The sequence below is a fragment of the Trachemys scripta genome, chromosome 2 (genome assembly GCF_013100865.1).
Source record: "Trachemys scripta elegans isolate TJP31775 chromosome 2, CAS_Tse_1.0, whole genome shotgun sequence".
NCBI lineage: Eukaryota > Metazoa > Chordata > Testudines > Emydidae > Trachemys > Trachemys scripta.
The window spans coordinates 59,407,921-59,431,614 of record NC_048299.1 but is presented as its reverse complement, the minus strand read 5'-3'; the positions used below and the strand labels follow the sequence as shown (position 1 = coordinate 59,431,614).

Sequence of the window (23,694 nt, the reverse complement as noted above, 5' to 3'; positions counted from 1 at the left end):
TGAGTGTTGGGGGTTCCCAGGACAATAGGACTTTGGGGGGACACTGTGTGTTGGGGGATTTCCCCAGGGACAATAGGGCCTTGGGTGGACACTGTGAGCGCTGTTGGGTTCCCCGGAAACAATAGGGCGCGGCTGCCGTGCTGGGGTTAGATTTCCCATAGATAATGAGAGCTGGAGGGGTCAGACTGGGGATTCCCCCTCAGTGGGCGGGAGCGTGATGCTAATTCCATCGTGCCCTATTATTGAGGAGCACTGCCGGAGTCCCGCCCCCGCCCCCGCCCCCGCCCCGGGCGGTGTGAGCGAGTGACATGCGGACTGAGTACTAGCTTCGCCCCTTGTCTCCGCGTTCCTTCCTGCCCGTCAATAACAAATCTTCGATTCTGATTGGCCATGGTGGCTCACCGAGTTGAAATCTGATTGGATTCTTCCACGAGGGAAGGCGGATCCAGTTTCCTATGAAACGAGAGTTGAGTGAGTGGGTCGGCTGAACTGGCCCCAGGGATGGTGCGTCACAGGATGCGCCGCTGAGGTTTCTAGCCCGCCACGTGGAGGGTCGGGTGCTCAGCGGGCTGGGGCTCGGTGTCGGCCGGGGACCTGAGGCTGTATGGCGAGGGGTGGGGCAAGTGGGTATGGGGCTGGTGCTTTTGCTTCGGGTAAGAGGCTCGGCGGGGGTAGCGGTCACGGGGCTGGGTGCTGTGGGACTGGCTGTCAGTCATGGAGCCCAGGCTGAGTCAGTGCAGTGCGGGGTGGGGCATGGTAGCACGAGCCTGGGTATAGTGAGGTTGTGCGTGACCAGTCTTCACAGTGGGTTCATATAGTTCCCCAGAAAGGGCATGGGGGTTGGACACATTGGGTGGTTCAGCTAGGGTCCATTTCTACTAAGTGGGGACCAGATTTTCCCCCCACTGGTAATTCAGACTCATGAACTTTTACCTGATCATTATAGACTTCTTGCACCAGTATCACTAGGAGGAGATTCAGGCCCCTATTTCTTATTTCTTTGCAAATTTCAAACCAACAAGTTGTTGGCAACAACTATGATCATTGGTTCCTTTGCAAGGTGGTAATGAATCTCATGCTTCAGCATGGGGTCACAGTAGTAGTCAAGTAGGTCCTCATGCATGAATGCCAAACAGAAGTGCACACACCAATTCAGTTTGCACACCAAGCACTCCCCATATGTATTACAGGAGAGGTTTTTTTTTTTGCTTTTCTTTGAAGCTTACCATATCTGCTACCATCTGAAGAAAAATATCAAACTATGAATCTGATCTGGCAGTTCCTGCACTATGTTCCTAGTCCATAAGACAGACAAAAATAATGTATTGTAAAAGTTGTCTAGACACAAGAGAAGCACTAATGTTTCTCACAAAGAAGAGTGAAATATTTGGTTCTCATTAACTTGCTGAAATGAGAGAGGGCATGTTGATAAAAATAAACCCCACAATAACTCTTGTTAAATTGAAGTTAAAGTTCACACATGTGTCTGTGGTGTGAATGCATATTGCTTTTCAAGAACAGTAGTGTTAAAACCTCTCAAAGAGGAGAAAATCAGAAAATGCAGTTAAAATTGCACCTCTCAAATCAGGCATCCTAAGTGCCCCCTAACAATGCCAGTTTACCATATTCCCTGCGTTACATATAGAGTATCAAAAATGGGGGCCACAGAACACAGGTTTAGTAATTCACCTCACACACGTCTCAGTAAGCATGATGATTTGAGCACTAAATGTTACTTCTTTTTCCTGTATGTTCTCTGATAGTATTGTTTGGGCAGAGACAGCTAGTGTCTAGTGACACTTGGGTAATTGGTTACTATATGGAGTCAGAGCCTAATCCTGTCAGATACTCAGTGCCTTCAGCAGCTCAGAAGAATTGGCCCTTAATGAAGGTGATGAATGGTTGCCTTCAGTACCCTGTTTGCCTAATCAGAAATTTGTGAAATTTTTGTATGTGTACTGTGTAGTCATAACATCAGAGTGGGGACCAAAGTTATGGGGATCTCTTCCCCCCGCACTGCTTTGTGAATTCCTGACATCTGATTTGGGGAGCCCTACTAATGTACGCTTCCTTAGGAGAGCAGCCCGTCTCCTGTGGAGATTAGGAGGTGGGCAGGAGTATGGCTTTGCCTGGATAAGTGCCTCTGCAGAGCCTTCTAACATTTCCAGGAACCCCACAGTCTCCCTGGGGTCTTATGCTTGTCCTGTGAGCCCTAGGAGCATGATAGAGTAAGAAGGGAGAACATCCCTGGGGTACAAAGAGCATAGTTGAAGCGCTGAGGAGCAGCACAGTGCTGCTGAGGAAGCAGCACATATGTGTCTTATGTAACATGCAAAGCTCCTGCTGTATTCAGCAGCAGAAGTTCCCTCTGATAAACAATGGGTGGAGAAGGTGAAGAATCGCTAATGCTTTCCAACCCCCATGTCCTCTCTAGCTGTGCCTGAGCCGCTCCTTTCCAGCCTGGATCCCTCTGCTCCTCAGAGTTCCCGCCTTCCTCATAGCAAGGAACACCCACTTCCCTCATGTCTGCCATAGCCCCAACTCCTCTGATCCCCACCTACAGACATAGTATCAGAGGGGTAGCCGTGTTAGTCTGAATCTGTAAAAAGCAACAGAGGGTCCTGTGGCACCTTTGAGACTAACAGAAGTATTGGGAGCATAAGCTTTCGTTGGTAAGAACCTCACTTCATAGTCTCCCTCAAGTTCTCATACGCTGCATATATCCTCTCTCTTCCCCATGTCCCCTTTCAGATGCCTTCTCCCCTTGTGAACCGCACACCCAGTGGTTTGGGGGGCTTCCAAGAGCATAGGGTGCAGATGGGGAAAGGGTGTTTGGCAGAGCTTAGGTGTGCAGAAGGTGGCAGAGGGGAAACACTACTGTCTTCTGCACCCAATGAACCTTCTGTTGTTAGTTGGGGGGAGTCCTGCTGCTGTAAACCACAGGAGGGTTACTCAGGTGTAGAAGGGAGGGAATACTAGAGCTTCCTCCATCTTGTCCGTCTGAACTTCTGCTGAGTGCCTCCACTCTGGCATTGGTCTTGGGGTAAAGGGCATGGAAACATCAGGGGAGTGAGGATCTTTTGAGAGGCATGAGGATTCTGCCAGGAGCAGTAGAGTCCAGGTAGGGAGAGGACACTCATGTAGTTTATGATGCAGAAGATATCCTATCCTATCTCCTAGAACTGGAAGGGACCTTGAAAGGTCATCGAGTCCAGCCGCCTGCCTTCACTAGCAGGACCAAGTTCTAATTTTGCCCCAGATCCCTAAGTGGCCTCCTCAAGGATTGAACTCACAACCCTGGGTTTAGCAGGCCAATGCTCAAACCAGTGAGCTATCCCTCCCCCCCAAAAATTGAGTGTAGATTCCCAGGCTCAGGGACTCTCCCACCTCACATGGTCCAGGCTCCAACCCAAACATCCCCACTGAAATTTTAGAGCCCTGACATCTGAGCCTGATGACATGGCCGAGCCACGGGTGTTTTATTGCAGTATAGACATAGGAGCCAGGAATTGAACCTACGACTCAGGAGGCTTAGGTCAGTGCCTTAATGACAAGACCATCTTTCCCAAGAAGGAGGGGGGAAGGACTTGTTGCTTTTCAGAGGGGATTCCTGCATTGTGAGCTTCATTGGGTGGAGAAGGGAAGCACAGGTGCTTACTCCCTGCCATCTTCTCCTGCATGCTTGAGTTGCTCCTATGAAATCCGCGTCGTAGCGCTTTGCTCTCTGTAAATGACTGCACAAGGTTCCAGGCAGTGGAGATTCCTGTATTAATTCTGTTACATCACCTTTCATCCCAAAGTGCTTTCCATGCTCTATAGTCTATACGGTATGTTCAGCATCACTGAAATGCAGTGTGCAAAACGCCGTCCACTCAGCACACCCCCACAAAAGTGGGAGGAGGAAAAGCTTGGCAAGGGAGCAAACTCCTTCTGTTGTGAAATGTGTCATGGGATCATTAATGTCTATACACAGCAAGCAAGACTTTGAATTTTAAGGATAAATCTGAAAAATAACGACTGAATCTTTTCAGAGTCCATATTCCATGGGAAGATTTTCTTTTCCCTGCCATTTGGTTAAAATGTATTTCTAGCTATTGTTCATTAGTTGAACAAAGCCATAGTGCTATACTTCTGTCTATAAACAATCTTTTTGTTCTTGTTTTACATTGTAATCTGATACAAGGGATCAGTTGCAGTATCAAAGTGGCCACTGTTTCCTCAGCTGAACAGTATCAGAGTTCAGCAGAAGCTACCCATGTTACTTGCTCAGACTGTATCCAGATGCACTGACTGATTCTTTTGATGAGTTCATCTTTTATCCATGTAGTTTCCCTGCAGACCTCAAAGTGCAAATATGAAGCATGGAGCTGTTACACGGCCTGCCGTACTACTATAGAGAAAGGGAGGGAACAGACATATTATCGAAAACCTTAGAGTCTAATGAGGCACTGACTCCGCTGCAAATTCCTTCACGCCCAACTGTGTCCCAGGATAGGTAAGAAATAGCTGGAAATGTGTTTTGCTGAAAATTTTAAAGTATTGGTGCCAAACTCTGCTCCCACTTACACTAATGCAACACCATTGCTTTCAATGAAGTTACAAAATTTGGCTCTAAGTAACTGTATCTATAAAATAGATTGCATAGGTTGAATTTTTGTGGCTTGCCATAAATTGTATAATGAAACTGTCTTACCTCAGTCAATATTTTACAGAGATAAATTATGGGGCAAATTACAGCCTTAGTTGGGGTCCACACAAAACAGAATTTGGCTCTATAATTCTGGGAAGTCATACATCTCAGCTGCTGATTATTTAGGACAGTGATCCTTTTTGGATCCACATTTCTCACCTTTACACAGGTCCTCATGTTCTCCACTGTTCCTCTACATAATATTTTATCTACAGAAATAGGAAACTAAATTATAGTTCCCATATCACTTAGAGCTTTGTGTTTTACTAGTTTTCATTGATTTTGTCCTTTGAAGGCTAGCATGCCCTATTAAGTCTTCAGCAGGAGCATATTTGATGTAATTGGATCATTCCTGTCTTTCAAACTGTATGCTGAGTCACCTGATTGAGGTATCTTCCCTAGTCAAGGTGCTGGCTGTTTCACTATCATCATGGCTTGCATTGTGAACGTATAATGTTCTAGAAGGTTAGATGAATCTGCATATGAAATGTTATAATGGCTGATGTACTTAAAATCTAGGAGAATTATAGGCCTTCTTATCCAAATCCCGTTGAACTCAGAGGAAAGACGCCCATTGATTGGACAGTGCCCCACAATAGGATGAGTTGGCTGGGCACAAAGGCCAAAAAACTAAGGGCACACACACTATAAAAGCAAGTAACGTTTACTGTTAAAAATAAGCACCATTTTTAGGCCCCTTCTACAGTACAAAACATTACAATGCTGAAGCATAGAAAAGAAACATGATCGTGATGCCAGCCATATTATAAGAAGTCATTTTCTGTGGATAAAAAAAATGGTTGTGTCCACACTAAGGGACCATGAGCCAAATTCTCTGCTGATATAGATGTGCAGACTTCACTGAACTCAGTCCCCTATTATACCAGAAAAGAATTTGGCACCAGGTCTTAGCCTATATATCAATCAGGGTTGTAATACAGTTGTTGTTGTTTTTTAAATGATGCAAATAGGTATTTTCTAACAAGAAAAAAAATCTTAGAAAATGGTTGGCCTCAACTATTTTAAACAATACGTAATCTGAATTTTAATCATTATTAAAAGTCTGCATTCTTTACTGTGTTGAACTTCATATATATCAATATATGTACTATACGTCTATTGCAGCTAGGGTGACCAGATGTCCCGGTTTTATAGGGACAATCCTGATTTTTGGGTCTTTTTCTTATATAGGCTCCTATTACCCACCACCCCCTGTCCTGATTTTTCACATTTGCTGTGTGGTCACCCTAATTGCAGCTGAGTAGTTTTGGTGTACTGTTATCTATGGTTAATGTTTGTCACCAATATTTGGGTTAGTAAGCTGCCTCTAAATACTCTAAGGCTGTGTTTGTATGTTTACTGTAACTAATGGACAATTGATATTCCCCTAGAAACCAGAGCCTGAGGATTTCCTTTTGTGATCAAATAATCAGTTTCAGTAATGGTGTACTGGGCATTCAATAGGGTTAATTCAGTGTTGTTGTATAGATTCAGTGGATAAGTGGACACAAAGCAGGTTTTTACAGGCAGAGTTGGTAGTGCTGTCTATAGTTAAGGTTGGCTGACACTTGCCATTGTAAGACCCTGTTCTCAGTTGCTTATATCTTTGCCAAACTTTAACCATTTGGTCTAAAAATTTCCATGCCAACGTGTCTTCCTCTGGCTGATTTTTTGGGGGGGGGGCAAATTAGTGAAGAATATGATGTTTTGTCCATGTTAAAAAAATTATTTCAGCCACTTCATTGAGAAGCTCTATCACAGCCATGTTTTGGAGCAGGAATTTGAAACTTGGTGGGAAGGGTCACTCTGGTTCCATAGATGTGCCATTTGCTGTTACTATAAAAAAAAATTCCAAATTTGGCCAAGTTATAAGCCTCTGAAAAATTTTACTTTGCACATGCTCAGTAAAGACTTATTAGAGGATGGCAGCTGAAGTCTCTGAAGATTCTCTCTGTACTGGAGAAGTGGGGGCAGAGCCGGACTTTCCTGACAGTTGCTCCTTCCAGCTGATGCAGGCAGCTGAGGTGCTGGGCATTGGAACTAAAAGCATCTCCTCCCTCCCTCTCCCCCTACCTCTGGCACCAAAGTAGCCTGAATCGGATGCAGAGACCACCAGGGGAGGTGGAGGGGCAGCACAGCACAGGGAGAAGAATTGGGCTGGGAGCTACAAGGGGCTGAGGGAAGGAAGACAAGGACTGACAGCCCGTGAGGGGGGAACAGGGACTGGTAACCACTGTGGGGTGGGGGAGACTGAAATCAGATGAGGAGGTGGGGCGGTGTGGAGAGACTGGGAAAAGGAGAGTGGGACTGGGAGCAAGCCAAAGACTGAAATTGGCTGAGGAGATTGAAATTGGCTGGGGAAGGTGCCTGGGGGAGGAGCTGGGATGAGGAGTCTTTACTTACGTGGTCACATACTATTTCTTCCACAGGATGCCTGCTACTTTATTCCACCCTCCTCAGGTTCTGCACTGAGAACAGCTGACCCCCAAAATCAGGCCATGTGGATGTACAATAGGAGTGTTGGATCTGGTGCAGGCATAAAAGTGCGGGGGCTCTGATTGCTCTTACATACGCCTCTTGATTTTCAGATTAAAGCACAAATTGGATCATAATGCATATGCCCCTCATATGCCACTCAGTGTGTAAGTTACATTTGTTTTGCACACCCACTGGGACTGATTCGCCACTCCCTTTCACCAGTGCAAATTGGACATAAAAGGCTGTCATTCTGATTTATACTGGTGTAAATGATGATGCAAGGCACACAGCACCGGAGAGTCATGCCCACTGAATTAGAAATCAGTGTGAGTGACACCCAAGGCTGGGGCCCTAATCATACCCCAGACAGACTCACCCCCAACACAGCTTCCTGCAGCACTTGGGTTTCCCTTGGAGATCTCAGTTTCAAGTACGGAGCAAGTCAGAACCGGTTTTGTTTATGAGATCTGATGAGCTCACATCCTATAGCCCAATTTTCATACACTGTTGGCATGAGCGCCACAAAACAAGAAAAATTTGCAGGCAAAAATACAGTTTAAATAAAGGATGCACTAGTAAACTGATGGCTGACTTGGCAACTTCATTTGATCAAACGCAAGGAACGTCGTTTTTAGTTCTAAGTGTTACTCTTCCAGAACTTGACAATCAGAATTTAATATAATTCTAGAATCATTGAAGTTAAGGAGGGAAAATCCCTGTTAAGCCATCTAGTTCATTTCTGTGCTGGTGCAGGATTGTTTCCTACTCTACATCTTTTTAACAGTTTGTCCAGTATAGTTTTAGTTTGATATTCTCTTGCAGAGACACAGTTTTGTTTGTGTCCTTGAAAACCGTAATCCAATAGGATTGATATTGACTATAACTGTTCCTTTGTGTGAAAGACCATAAACAGAAGCTTAACAAAGCCCTCTTTGGTTTCGGTGGGCAATCAGATGTATGTACCTTTGTGAGCAATGTTTGTCTTTTCTGTCTCGGGTTAAGTGGTTGTTCTGCATCTTAGTAACAGGTAGATAGAAGTCAGCATGAATGATTCATTAATGTTTCCTTTGGGTTCAGTTTACCACCTACTGACATGGCCAGCATACACAATGATTTGATATCTGGCTTCTAACCTTCAGGGAGATCTCCACCCTGACGGGATCTATATAGATGCCTAGGAATCTTCCAGGGTTACAGTCAGCACCCTGTGGCCTTTCCTAATTGGATGATTTGAGGGAATTTCTGCAAGAAAATCCTTGTAGAGATTTTTCTCCCTCAAAGCCTCCTCCTAGTTTAAATGTGCAAGAGGGCAATTTGGCCCTTATATTACAAGGTACCGTATGCCCTACTGAACTTTCTGTGGTTTCACTGTGATCCTGTGTACTTTGGGAACAATATCAGTTCTCCTTGGAAAGCACTTACAATTTCTTTATTTGGGAGTGCTGAGCTGTTTAAAAACTCTTTGCATGTATTTTCCACTTCGGTGAAGCACTGATTGCTTTTTACTCACCCCGTGTTTGTGTATTTTATTCCATCAACAAATAAGAATACTGTGTTCTTACTACTTCTATGGTGCTCTTCATCAGAAGATTGCAACATAATTTATAAACATTAGTTACTTAAGCCTTATAAATAAGCTCTGAGTTAAATCAGGATTATTATTACCTGTTTTACAGGTGGACAAACCAAGGCACATCAAGATTAAGTGAGATACTGAAAGTTACATAATAATTGGCCTGTTTCTCCTGTCATTCTCACTGGTGTAACTCCAGTGATTTTAGTGAAGTTATTTCTGAATCATACCAGTTTATGACCAGGTCCACACTAGGAGCGTTTTCTGGTATACTGCTTCAGTATACCATACCAGCAAAGTGCTGCTAGTGTGAACAAAGCTTATACCAGCAAAACTCTGCTTTTGCCAGCATAGTTTATTCTAGCTTCCCTTCCCCAACACCTCCCCAAATGAAATAAGATATACTGACAAAAGGGCATCTTTGCCAGTATAACTACATCTACGGTAGAGGCTTTTGCCAGCGTTGCCAGTCACAATCAGGGTGGATAAAAATCAATTATTTTTCTTGAAAAAATGTAAAAAATCAGATTTCTTACATTTAAATTGTTTTTTCTTATTTTGTTATTTAAATTATAAGAAGTTTTTCTCTTGAAAAAATAAACCTGCTTAAAATGGCATTAAATTTAACACAAAATAGGTTAGGCCTAAACTTATTCTAATCTCTTAAATCATTTAAATAAAAATAAATATGCTGAATCTATGAGCCTCTGTTCACAACTTTGATTTAAAGGCTGCCTTTCTACGAAAAGAAAGAATCAGGGGAAAAATCCAACTTTTGAGACCAAGTTTTATAAATATGGCACAGTAGGACAGCCTAAGTAACTTACGAGACTGTCTCATGGTCCAGAGACTTAGGATACATCTACACTGCAATAACAGGCATGGCTGCAACTGGCCTGGGTCAGCTGACTCGGGCTCATGGTGCTTGGGCTGCACAGCTGAAAATTGTAGTGTAGACGTTCAGGCTCGGGCTGGAGCCCATGCTCTGAAACCCTGTGCGCAGGGTAGGTCTCTCAGAGCCTGGGCTCCAGCCCGAGCCTGAACAGCTACACTGCAATGTCTAGCCCCACAGCCCAAGCACCATGTGTTCGAGTCAATTGTCTGGGCTCTGACACTTGGTGCTGCAGGATTTTTATTGCAGTGGACATTCCCGCAGACAAGTAGGAATTTACGCTCCAGTCCCTTTCCCTTAGGCATATTTGAAAATTTCCCAAGCTGACACAAAATAATCAGTTTTATTCACTGACTACAGTTAATCCCTCTGTTTAATAAAACAATTACTCGTTAAAGTGAAACATGTTTTGATAAGAGAAGTTCATGTATCCAAAATAGTTCCGGTTGTTTAATAAAAATAAGTTTTCTGTGCTGTTGTTTGTGTTTAATTAAATTCCAGTTACCACCCTAATGCAGCTTGACACAAATCCTGAGCAAAAAATTAATTATCTAGTAAATAAGCAATATATCATTCACCATTTTCTAACATACTAAAATGTACAGTTAAGAATCTGAACATATTAAGTTATATAATTGCTTAAATAAATGTATATTGTTATCGTGTACCCTCCTAGGCAGCAAAAACATGTACAAAATCTAATGTAAAGCTTATATTTAGTTGTAAATCAACATGTTTTAATGGTTATATCAACCAGTGAGAGTGCAGCAGTCTTTAGAAAATAACTGAAGTACAAATGGAAAAGTTGATTTAAATCCAGGCTTTCTATTTGGTGATGTAATCATGATTTAAATTGCTTTGATTTGAATCAATCCACCTTGGTCACAGTTACACCCCTGACTGACATAGCTATGCCAGCAGAAGTCTGTAATGTAGACACAGCCTTCGTGAGAGAAGAATCATGTCCACCTCGTTAGCAACAGGGCAGTAAATAGGATCCCGGAGACCTGGTTCCGAGTCCTTTGCCCTGCCAACTGGACGTAACATAAACTCAAAAGATGAAGATGGCTGGTCCTTAGCACAGCAGTACAGCTAATCATTTTTGAGTTTGGGAGGGATCTCTGGACTCCTACTCGCAGGGCCAGTACACACATTTGTTTGTTGCTGCAATTTTAGAAGTATTTTTATGGGTCTGTTCAATAGAGAGGTTTTGGAGGAAACCTCCATACCTGAGGGAAACTGAGTCTACGTTTTTCCAGCCTCTCTCCCCCTCAGTAAGAATGATAGGATAGGCTTTATGCCTGCATTATTACCTGGGAAATTCCTGCCAGATGGAAAAAAAACAAGAGGAAAAGGAAGTGTGTAAAATGTTCACTCCGCTTGGTGCTCATCTTCATGAAACAAGTGAAGTAAACAACACACATAGTACTACAGAACTGTTGGTGATATAGACACACTGAATTATGCTGGAACTATTCAACTGTTCGCAGAAACTTGTAACATATCTGATAGAGCTTGTATGCCCTGGTGGGCTGCAGGTTCTAAAGAGTGGCATCTCTCACCCACTCTCTAGAGATGTCAGGGAAGATTTTCAAAAGCACAATTGTACTTAGGCACGTAATTTGTACAGTCAATGAGAATTAGATCCCTTGCTACCATTTGGCTCTTTGAAAATCCATCAGCATATGAGTTTGTGTAGTGGCATTTAGCACCTAGAGGACAAGGCAGGTGATCCATGTTTCAGCAGCTCATACACTCAATGTATATTGCAGGAGGTCAGACATGCATGCAGCATATTGGCATATGCATTCACCTATCTTCTTCCTCCAGCCAATCAAAATATACTGGACTTGCTTCTGCTCCCAACTGGAGCAGGCTCATTATGACAGCTTAGGTCAAAAAGCTGCTGCTGTTTAAGAATATTATTTTTTTGTTTCAGATATGAGGAGTTAAGAGATTCACTTCAATGGTGCAGGCTTCCGTGGGGAACCGAAAGAGAATATGGAGGAATTGCACCGGTTTCATTGCCAGAAGATCATAGACCAAAGAATGAGCCTCCTTGTTTGTTTGCTAAAGGACATCAACATTATGGTTATGGTGGAGATTCCTGGCCCAGGTAGATTAGTTGAATGCTTCATACATTCCGATTTGTTGAAGTATTGTAACCTAGAAACAGCTAATGGAATGCAATATATTTGGACAGTCTGGACAGCAATGCAGATTGAACTGTGTAGACAATTTGCATTCTGGAGATAGACTTTAAGTTATCCCCACTTTGGACAATGCTCTAACCTGTAGTGTGCCTGAGTTGTACTGCCCATTATCATTTACTGAAACTCTTGGCGCTTTGAATCTCTTCATTTAGTTTATTTTTTCCTATCGTTCGGTAATGGTGTAGTATTTATTAGCTATTGTCCTAAACTTCCTCTGTGACATTAGATAAGTCTCACTCATGGCCTGATTTTTCAGAAGTGTTCAGCATCCACAAATCCCGCTGAAGCTAATGGGAACTGTAGGCTCTTGGCATTTTTCTGAAGGCTGCTCCGACTTACACCCAACTTCTCCCAACCCCAGAAGCCATTTTGGGATCAAGGATAGACAGGGCATGCCTTCCGCACCCAGGGCTGAGAGGGGAGAGAATTCTACACTGCTCTTCACCATACAGGAATTCCCCTTTATGCAAAATGAGTGCCCAGGTAGCTGGGGAAGCTGGCTTTCTGGCTGCTTTGCACTGCCAGAATGTGGCCCATTAGCTTTATCTGAAAACTGCCATTCAGCCCTGCCTAGTCAAATTGAACAAGGCTTAGAATATTTAGTGGTGCATTCCCTTGGCTCTCCCAGACTATCCTTCCTATCATTCTAAAAGGTAATTTCCTACAGGTATATGTGTGTGCAATGCAAAGGAGATAGAGAGATCACAGGTGTCTCCAAAGATTGCATAACCTCCAAGAAGTGTGTGGTGAAGTTCATTGACCTTAGTGCCTCCACCACAAGTAGCACTAGGTTCATCCTACTCCAAAACAGAGGAAAAAGAAAAATCTCTGAAAATCCTACTAAACCCAAGATAAGTAAACTGCATTATCCACGCTGAATATCTCACTGACTTTCTGGGTCTGCAGCACCAGCTGAGGAGCCTAGGCAAACAGATATGACTTCAGAGATCTCAACCCTTTTGTAAAGGAATTATGAAGTAATGTTCAGTGGTGCTACTCTCTGCTAAATGAGGTGGGGAGGACAAAGAGGAGACAAAGCCATTGTCCTGTCCCCCCATCATGGAATCAGTTTTCCTTATAGAAATTGACTTTATGGTGACAGGTCCTTGGAATGACTCGGGACAAGAATTTTTATTGCTCTTGGATTTTTTTAAAATATATAAGTCCTAGACTTATTCAGTGTATAGACTCGCTGGGCTAGATCCTGGCCTGTGCTTCCTCCCATTCTGTTCCACTCTGGTGGTGGAAGGGGGACAGAAGACTAGCTTTAACAGTAAACTGGTCAGCATAGCCACCTGCTCTTAGCCTCCAGCATAAGAGGTGTTTCAGGAACGTACCAAGGTGGAAGGAGATCTGGTGATTGTAGGCCAGTTCAATGGCCCCTTGGGGGCCATAACTACAGGTGCTATTAGAGCGGCCCCAAGGTTGCTCTGAATTACAGGAGGAGCCCAAGTAGCCCCCAGATGCCCAGCAGAGCTACAATATATCTGAGGATTGGCCCTCAGATTGAAAAATTCTCCCTAAACATTCATTTCGCTACCCAAACAGAGAAGCAATGAAACCTAAAGGTTAATTCTACATTGCCTGGAAAGTTTTATTTATGTCCTTTTATATATATCCTTCTCCACATTGTAGGGGCCAAGAGTATTAGTTTCTGGCTGTTGAAGCAGCATCCCTTTGCAGCTACCTTAGCAGGTTGATTCCAATTAAATTTACCAGGAGGGCAGGTTAGAAGTGTATTAAGTACTTATTACAGTACAATTTAGTCTGGATCAGAAAGCAGAAAGTAGTAAAGATGCAAGGGAAGCACTTTAGAAATCTGTGACTGTGCCCATGGTGGGGGAACACACACACACACACACACACACACACACACACACCCTCTCTTGTATTTAAAATACCAAGCGAAATTATAACTACTGAGGTAGCTGAGTTTGCTACTGGAGCTGTTGTCTGTTCGTGAGCCCTATATAAAAGTACTTGATTTTTTTTTTTAATCCTACATTTAGGGGTTGGTTTACTTGTTTGTTTTTGTAAACAAGTATACTTCTACTTTGGTATCTCCTATACATTTGTTTGGTCTACTGATGGGGAAGTACATTTTCCCAACCCAATTTATAAAATTTCAATAGAAAGTTTATGAAGTATAAAAAGTGGAAAAGTATTTTTCCAACACACTCCTGTCTAGCAGATCTCTGGCTTTTAAATATTCTGGGTGGTTCCTTATAATGAAGTTGATGTGTGAAATGGAGCATACCTTTTTAAGGAAGATTTAAGTTTCTGAGAAACTATGTATTGGCAGAGCTGGTTTTATGTGGAAAAAGAACTGAGGTAATGTGCAGTTTTCCCCAGCAGATGTCAGTGTGCATTAATAATATAGGGAAGACCATATTTCAGAAGCATTGCATTATTTACAATTATTTATCCTCTTAGTGCTGGGGGATGCAGTTTCCAATACAAAATGTTCAGTTGTCAACTGACACAAAATGCATAGGAAGCCAAGATGTCTCCCTCTATAGACAAAACTAATGACTCCCTGCAGATGCATTGAACCAAAGGTTATTCTGATCCCTAACACCATATCTCATTTACTGATTTTTTCCACTCAGCTGGAATAGTTACAAAGGCTATGTGTATCTAAAGATGCATCTTTGCAGCATAATACTTTTCAAGTGTAAGTAAGACACAAAATAAAAATTCCAGGTCATCATAACATTTTTATTGTAAAGTTGAAAACAGAATTCACATCATGGAGATAGTTTATGTGTGGTGTTCTCATTGAGATCTGTGTTCAAGTCTAACATATCCCAGGACACTGAGTGCAACTTGGCCAATTATCAGAAAAGACTTGTAGGTAGGTGGGCGGGTGGGACGGCTAATGCAAGTATCACTACTCCGTAAGACTAGTCCCCTGCATGTGAGGTAGTCCACTGAATAGTTTGAAAGCATTGCCTGACGGGAGTATCATCCTGGCCTCTGAAACAGAAGTCAGGTGTCAGCAGTGGCTGCTAAATGGAAAGAAGGAAGGCAGTGACCCAATCCAGATTGGCTTTGGCAAAAAAAGAGAGAGTGCAGAGCACTCTGAATGTCATGGAGAGATTACTGGCAAGACAAGGTGAGTGAGGTAATAGCTTTTATAGGACAAACTTCTAATAAGAGATATTACCTCACCCACCTTGTCCCTCTAATATCCTGAGATCAACATGGCTACAACAACACTGCATGAAGAGATGATTGTCTACTTTCCAACAACCCCAAACACCATATTAAGCCAAGCAGAACACACCAACACATGCCCTGCTATTCTGAACCAACATTTTCCTCTCTCTTCTTCCAGGCCATGTCTCCTCTTCTTCTATGCAAGCTTAGCCTTTGCAGGTGGAGGTCAGAAGCCCCAAGGCTGTTCTAACTCCAGGGGTAACATTACCAGTTAAAATTGGTTACTCTGACTGTATGGTCTTCAGTTTGGCTGTCCCTCTTGCTCTACTTTTCTCTGTCCGGCCCCATGCTAGCTGCTGATAACCAACATCTGTTCCATCAGAGGCAGCTAAGATGCTGTCATCTCACTCAGAGGTCATGTGTCTTTTCAGCAGCAACAAAGACCACTGAGAAAGGTCCCATTTTTCTGCACACTAAGCGTCTGACCAGAGACGTAACTAGGGATTTTTGCGCCCGAGGCAAGGGACAGGGGCGGCATGTCCAGCCCTTCGGTGGCAATTCGGCGGCAGGTTCTTCCCTCTGAGAGGGACTGAGGGACCCGCCGCCGAAGAGCCGGACGTGCCGCCCCTCTCCCTTGCCGACGACCAACGGCAATTTGGCGGTGGGTCCTTCAGTCCCTCTCGGAGGGAAGAACCTGCCGAAGGAGAGATTTTCTGCGCCCCTCACCTTCCGTGCCCGAGGCAAGTGCCTCACTCGCCTCGCCCTCATTACGGCACTGCGTCTGACTCTGCCAGTCCATTGACTTCAATGGGAGTAGAGGGTGCTTGGCATCTTCTATGAAACACTCAACCCCTCATAGGATCAGGCTCTAAGGGCTTGATCCTGTGCCCATTGCAATCATTGGCAAAAGTACTTGACGCTTCTGAAAATCAGGCCCTGTGTAACTTAAATGTTAAGGTCTGAGTGATAGTAAATATCTACATTTCAGTATCTCTGAATTTGGTGGTAAGGGCAGTCTGTGGACTGCAGGCAAAAATTACATACCATGTCTACATTTCTTACAAGAAAAAAAATCAGTATGTGTTTCCTGGGATTTTTATAACCAATAAGTAAAATGTTGTTCTGTGTTTTTTTTGTCTTTCTCTCTCTTTATGCAGAGGTCTTCCCATTGAACAGTATTATGATGTAACACAAATGAAAAAAAGTGATGTCCGTATGAATGATGAGCTGTAAGTTTAATTACAGCATAGACCAGATAATTTATTTAGTGTGGCAAATGTAATGACAAGCTAAATATTCATTCCTCCTTAATGACCTTGTGGATTAATGTTTATAATGAAATATGACCTTTGTATAAAATGTGGTTGGTCAGTGACTACAGAAAACACACACAGTTTGGAAGGAAGTTCAGAATGAGGTATCGGTGCCCCACTCAATTTAGTAACTCTTAAGCAATGAGATTTGAATTGGTTTTATTGATTTGTCAACCGGTGTCACTCAGAAATATTCTCTCCTACTAGGCGGAGTCCCGATTAGCAGAGAATAGCACTGAGCTAACCATGACATCGTGGGTGCATCATATTAAAGTTTTCTCTGGTATCTTTAGGTGTATTTTAAGAGGAGGTTTGACTAAGATACTATTTCCTTTTTTTCACTGCTACGATTTAAAAGAGTAGCTGGTTTCCTTGAGATTGAATGCTGCCGGTTAAATCTGCAATACACCGGTTTGCCACGAGATGGCACCATCAAAACACTGAAACTTGCAGCTCAAAACCCAAAATGTTTAGGTTAATGTAACAGTAGTTATGAGTTTAAACACTCAAAAGTCAGGAAATGAACAAGTTAAGGTCCTCACAACAACATTAACTTAGCAGTGCTGCATATCCTATATGCTTAGTTATGTAGTTAGGGCTAAGGCTGTATTAACTTCCCCCCACAGGCCAAATAACCAGGGGAACAGTGTGTGATTCACCCTCACCCCTTCCTCAGCAGGGTTGCCATCTCCGAGATTCCGAAAAACTGGCCATGCCACCACCAACAACAAAAAGGGTCCTAGTGCCAACAGTAGCTAATTATTACCACCACACCTATGGTCACAGCCCTCTCTTTGGTCACCGAGACACACAGGAACCCGTTCCTCTGCCCGCATGAGCTTCTACACCCGCCCACTCACAGAAGCTTCAGTTCTTGAGGGAGCCCCACTACTGTCCCCTCTCAGGAGCCTCTGTTCCTTATCCCTCCCTGATGATGAGCCTCAGTCCGTCTTGCTTCCTGGTCCGCAATGCCAGGAGGAGCTGCTATGGCTCAGCAGGTTGAGGGGTCAGCACACAGAGGCAGGTGCCAGCTGTGCTCCCAGCCAAGTGATGTGCAGTAGTTGCAAAACCACTGCACGGCCACATGTGCCTGTAGCGAACAGGGAATGCTGGTCCCAAGGGGCGGGGGGGGAGCACACTAAATCTTTTCACTGGCAATGCAGTACAAAAACCAGCTAGGCTGATTAAAAGCCAGCCAGGTGGCAAGCAACCCTCCTTTCCCATCTATAATGCCTGCCAAATTCCAAAGTATGCTACCCCCTTGGGCATTTTGTGTGAGCCCATGAGGGCTGGAAAGGCAGCAGAACTACCCCAGCTCTGCTGTGTGAGGGTGAAGACAGGCCACAAAGAAGCTACAAAAGGTGAATCTGCAGCCCTATGCCCCAGGGTGTAGCACTATGTGCTGGCTGCCTCCATAGCACCACGCAACAGGGACTTGAAAGTAGGCCAAGGGAGGGTGGGTTTGGTAAACTGAAAGTGTGTGTTGGCCAAAGCCCACCTTTACTGGGCCTTGACCGATAATGCAGCCTAGAGGCATTGGCTGTGCAGCTCTTGTGAACTGTGACTGCAGGTCGTGAGGAGAAATCTTACCTTACAAGTTCTGCGTATTAACCCCCCTCACACACACACACAGCATGTTTTCTTGAGCTTTGCACAAGTGACAAGGATTTGTCCTTAGTGTGGGGTTTTGTAATTGCTGGTGCATTTGGATACTGGTTTAATACAAGTATCTATGCACACTGAGCTCAGCCCTGCCAACCTTTGCACTATACCCCAGCAGATATGCAAGAAATGCAGGATCAGGCCTAGTGGATTAAAGATAAATAAGAGTTTCATCTTTAACTCAGTCTTTTTCTTTGGGTGGGTTTCAGATCGCCTCTCATTCACCTGGAATGTTCACAGGGCCGGCTCCAGGCACCAGCCCACCAAGCTTGTGCTTGGGGCGGCACCTGGAGGGGGGCGGCGCGGCGCTCCGGCCCCCGGGGAGAGTGGGGCCCCGGCCGGGCTTGCCGCCCTCCCCCCGGCACTCTGGCCGCCCTCCCCCCCGGCCACCGGGGGGAGAGCGGAGCCCCCGCCGGGGCTCACCGCCCTCCTCCCAGGGCTCTGGCCCCCCTCCCCCCGGCCGCGGGGGGGGGGGCGGCCCCCCCCCCCCCCCGGGGCCCCGGCCGCCCCCCCCCCCCCCCCCCCCCGCGGGGGGCGGGGAGGGCGGCCGGCGGCTTTTTTGCCTGGGGCGGCAAAAAAGCCAGAGCTGGCCCTGAATGTTCAGCCAGCTGACTTGGTTTTATTTTACACTTCGTGGGCCTAATCCATTTCTGATGTAACTTCATTGATTTCACGAGAATGACACCAGGCAAGGATTTGGCCCCTTATATTTTGATGGCCAGATGAATGCCTTGTAAATTGTAATTCTTATTGGAGAGAATTCACTCTGCCTGCATACAGGCTGGGACAACAGGTGAAGTATGGAAGGGTTGTGGAGTGAAATCCATCCCCAACCCAAGGCACAGAACAGCTACTCAGGCAACAGCTTCTTCCACCTCTTCCACTGTATCCTCATAATCCCAAATTCAGTCGTTCCTATTCTGGCCCACCCCAAGTGCAGGCAGTGAAGTTGCTCCCCTTAGTGTACTAGCCCCACTCTGCATGCTTGTTGGCCCATGACCTCTTTCCAGGGACTGCTTTAGGCAGGCTAGGTGAGGGGAGGAGGCATGTTGCCACAGGGACAGATCGCTGTCTGGCCCAGTGCATACTGAATAGAACGCTGCCGTGGCCCAGGGATGTTTTAGTTGAGAGTGCATTGATAAATTTTCTTAATTATTTTTAAAATTAAAATGTAACCTGAAAGAGAAGGCTTCCGATGTTTCTATGCTCTTTTTAATATTTCAGTCTCTGTTCATCGTTTCCATAAGACCATATTTACTCATATTTCATCCTTGAAAGAATTTTTTTTTATGTTGTAAAGAAAGAGCGGATCTTTTTTAAAATGCCTAGAAAATTTGTCACATTCATACTCGCAGGTCTTTCAGAGCAAAGACATTTATGTAACTTTCAGTACTCTCCCTGCGGTATCAAACTGTGAAATGGTGATAGCCTTGCGAAATCTGTGTTGAAAACCACTGGCTGAGTGCTGCTCTGAAGACTTACTAGGGAGCTCTTAATACTCGGTGTATTGACATTATAGTTTGTGATGGCTCTTTTGAGCCATTACAGTCTCTCATGGAAAATGAGTCACTGTGCATTTGCAGTAACTAGATGTCATATACCATATTGGGATTACTGTGCATTTGTCATAACTACAAATCCTTATGTAGTTTTGCATGACAATGAATGGCTTTGCATATACAGGAACTGCCTTTCAAAATGAATGAACACTGGGCCATATCTTTCCTCCCAGTTAAAAAACATACAGAGGAGAACAAGGTAATCAGCCCCTCGCGGGAGCTTTGATGTGCCACCAGAGACCCACATTTACCCTCCCAATCCAAGGGATTCTGTGCAACGGGTGGGGCCACAAAAATCCATCTAGGCCTTGTAGAAAATCCTTCTCCTCATGCCAGTGATCCGGGACTCACTAGATAATGGTATGTCCAACCACACTCCTCTCTGGTCCTGCCCCCACACCAGTGTCAGCCTCACAAGCTTGCAATTGTCGCACCATTGGCTGCCAGTTATTACCTGTGATCCATCCCAAAGGGTCACTGAGTGCGCAGGATGAGTAAATGCCATTTCTAATCTATTTAGATTTTTCACACAGACTTAGTATGCAGGAGTGGTGGAATGTACCACTTAGAGCGGCCATTCCTCAGGTCCATCCCCCACCACCACAACCTGACCCTTTCCTACCATACTCAGCTGACTGCCTCCAGGCAGCCCATTTTCTACAGAGGTGCTCAAAGTGCATGGGAGGGTTTGGGGGGAGACATCCCAAGAAGCTGCCTTCGAGCTGTGTCCCCCAGTAGTATTTCTGAACTGTTAAGCCACCACCCCACTGTGCACCATACAGTGAAGGGAGCTGAAGGAATTATTGTTTCCAAAAAGTACAAAAGTACGCAAAGCCAATACTTTGAATAGACTAACTGTCTCTGAAAAGAAACCATGTCTGTGCCCTGATGTACAAAAATTGGTGTGGCTACTACTAGCTCATTGCCCCCCGTATGCTCGTTGCTGTACACACATGACAGCATCCATCTTCACCAACCAGGGATTGAATTGAGGACTTCTGGAGCTAAAAAGTGGAGTCTTTACAGCTTGAGCCAGGCCCAGTAGCTGGGGGCTGTAACAGACCCATAGCTGTTGTGGCCTGCTCATAGAGGGAGGGGAACCTATAACATGCACTGACCAGTGGATTACACAAACATATGGTATCCCAAGACATATACAATCTAATACGATCTGAAAGCAAAACTTCTGTTCTGCACTTTTATAACATAAAAAAGGAGAAATAATTTAAACAAAAATTTCAGATCAGAGTAAATTTTAGGCTGACTATAAACTCCACGAACACACAAATATAAGTAAAAGTCGACAGTCCCATAACTATCATTCCTCTGTTATAAGTGTGAGTAAATAGGCACACTGTACTTTTCTTTACAGATTGCATTTAATATTCTGATAGAGGTGGTTAGTTTGAAGGACTATAACGTGTGACATACATATAAGGCCAAATTCGGTTCCTGGTTGCACCTGTGTAAATCTGTTACAATGCTTGTGAACTGTAGCATAAACCCAAAGCAACTCCAGTGAAGATACTGATGTAACTGGGACAGCCAAATTTGGCCCAATTACTATTCCCCTCCTGTCTCTTTTAATGGCATAGGCCCACATTTTCAAAAGTATCCACTAATTTTGAGTGCCTTCAGTGTTTGGTTCCCGAATTTGAGATTTGCATCTGAAGAAGTGAGGTTTTTTACCCACAAAAGCTTATGCCCAAATAAATCTGTTAGACTTTAATCGGACTCCTTGTTGTTTTTGAAAAATGAAGGCACCCCAAATTAGTGGACACTTCTGAAAATGTGAGGTTCAGGCTTTTTTGGCTGTTTATGTACTCAGGCCCTAAAAGCTTCTATAAAGTACGTTCTGCTATTGAAAGTGCAAGTTTACTGCTACTTTCTTACTACCTAGAGTTTAGATATTCCAATGTTGAGTGCTATAGAAACATCTACAAATAAATAATCCTCCCTCCCCAAAGCACATATGGGACTGAATCTCCTCTTGCTTACATGGCAGTAAATCAGAAATAGCTCCAATGAAGTCAGTGGAGTTACACTCATGTAAAACCAGTGCACCTGAAAGGAGAATCAAGCCCTATGCTGGTATTTACACAATTCCATCTGCCTGTGGCCAGAAAATTAATTTATCTAACTGAAGAGGTGAAAAACTAAATATAAGTATTAGTAGGATGAATAAACTTTTAAAAATTGCATTTGTGTAAATGCAGTTATTTCTATAACTGCTTAGATTCCAACGCAGGCACAGTGTCAGGCTCTGAGCTGTAATTACCAAGCATGTTCTGAAAATCCAAGTGATTACAAAAATAACAGTATGTAAATGATTGTCAGAATTTGACATTTGTTGAAGTCCTATGATCTCTGTAACTATCGCACATAAAAAGAAAAGCAATTATCTTTGTTCATTTTAGTGGAGGCATGAGTTAGCTTGTGATGAAATTTTGTGAGATATCACATCACACAGTGATTATACTGAGTGTTACTGTGTGACACAACCCTCTCCCCACATTCACGTTTAGTGATCAAAAGTGAAATGGCCTTAAAAACAGATCCATAACTGACCATGCTTTGCATTTAAAATATGAATCAGAACTAACAAGGAGATGAATTGTACAGGCTTCTCCAATTCATAGGTTTAACAGGAATCAGAGATTATCTCAAAAGGGAAAATAAGGGTTTTAATGATTGGCTGTCCTTCTGGGGCAGGGAAAAAACCCTGAAAAGGAACAGAGGGTCCTGTGGCACCTTTGAGACTAACAGAAGTTTGGAGAAGCCTGTACAATTCATCTCCTTGTTAGTTCTGATTCATATTTTAAATGCAAAGCATGGTCAGTTATGGATCTGTTTTTAAGGCCATTTCACTTTTGATCACTAAACGTGAATGTGGGGAGAGGGTTGTGTCACACAGTAACACTCAGTATAATCACTGTGTGATGTGATATCTCACAAAATTTCATCACAAGCTAACTCATGCCTCCACTAAAATGAACAAAGATAATTGCTTTTCTTTTTATGTGCGATAGTTACAGAGATCATAGGACTTCAACAAATGTCAAATTCTGACAATCATTTACATACTGTTATTTTTGTAATCACTTGGATTTTCAGAACATGCTTGGTAATTACAGCTCAGAGCCTGACACTGTGCCTGCGTTGGAATCTAAGCAGTTATAGAAATAACTGCATTTACACAAATGCAATTTTTAAAAGTTTATTCATCCTACTAATACTTATATTTAGTTTTTCACCTCTTCAGTTAGATAAATTAATTTTCTGGCCACAGGCAGATGGAATTGTGTAAATACCAGCATAGGGCTTGATTCTCCTTTCAGGTGCACTGGTTTTACATGAGTGTAACTCCACTGACTTCAATGGAGCTATTTCTGATTTACTGCCATGTAAGCAAGAGGAGATTCAGTCCCATATGTGCTTTGGGGAGGGAGGATTATTTATTTGTAGATGTTTCTATAGCACTCAACATTGGAATATCTAAACTCTAGGTAGTAAGAAAGTAGCAGTAAACTTGCACTTTCAATAGCAGAACGTACTTTATAGAAGCTTTTAGGGCCTGAGTACATAAACAGCCAAAAAAGCCTGAACCTCACATTTTCAGAAGTGTCCACTAATTTGGGGTGCCTTCATTTTTCAAAAACAACAAGGAGTCCGATTAAAGTCTAACAGATTTATTTGGGCATAAGCTTTTGTGGGTAAAAAACCTCACTTCTTCAGATGCAAATCTCAAATTCGGGAACCAAACACTGAAGGCACTCAAAATTAGTGGATACTTTTGAAAATGTGGGCCTATGCCATTAAAAGAGACAGGAGGGGAATAGTAATTGGGCCAAATTTGGCTGTCCCAGTTACATCAGTATCTTCACTGGAGTTGCTTTGGGTTTATGCTACAGTTCACAAGCATTGTAACAGATTTACACAGGTGCAACCAGGAACCGAATTTGGCCTTATATGTATGTCACACGTTATAGTCCTTCAAACTAACCACCTCTATCAGAATATTAAATGCAATCTGTAAAGAAAAGTACAGTGTGCCTATTTACTCACACTTATAACAGAGGAATGATAGTTATGGGACTGTCGACTTTTACTTATATTTGTGTGTTCGTGGAGTTTATAGTCAGCCTAAAATTTACT

At 43.6% G+C, this 23,694-nt stretch overlaps 1 protein-coding gene across 2 annotated transcripts in view; it reads left to right on the top strand.

Moving 5' to 3' along the window:
* The first annotated feature begins 520 nt into the window (after nucleotides 1-520).
* Nucleotides 521-23,694, top strand: part of C2H7orf31 (chromosome 2 C7orf31 homolog) — a 48,074-nt gene continuing 24,900 nt past the window's right edge. Inside the window, exons 1-4 of one of the 2 annotated variants that reach the window (XM_034760656.1) lie at nucleotides 521-653; nucleotides 4,328-4,495; nucleotides 11,573-11,749; nucleotides 16,163-16,234. In XM_034760656.1, the coding sequence (XP_034616547.1) occupies nucleotides 4,362-4,495; nucleotides 11,573-11,749; nucleotides 16,163-16,234 (383 nt within the window). In that variant the 5' untranslated portion in view covers nucleotides 521-653; nucleotides 4,328-4,361. Of the gene's footprint in view, nucleotides 654-1,013; nucleotides 1,892-4,327; nucleotides 4,496-11,572; nucleotides 11,750-16,162; nucleotides 16,235-23,694 lie in introns of those variants that run through there. The other variant, XM_034760655.1, reaches the window with a different exon arrangement.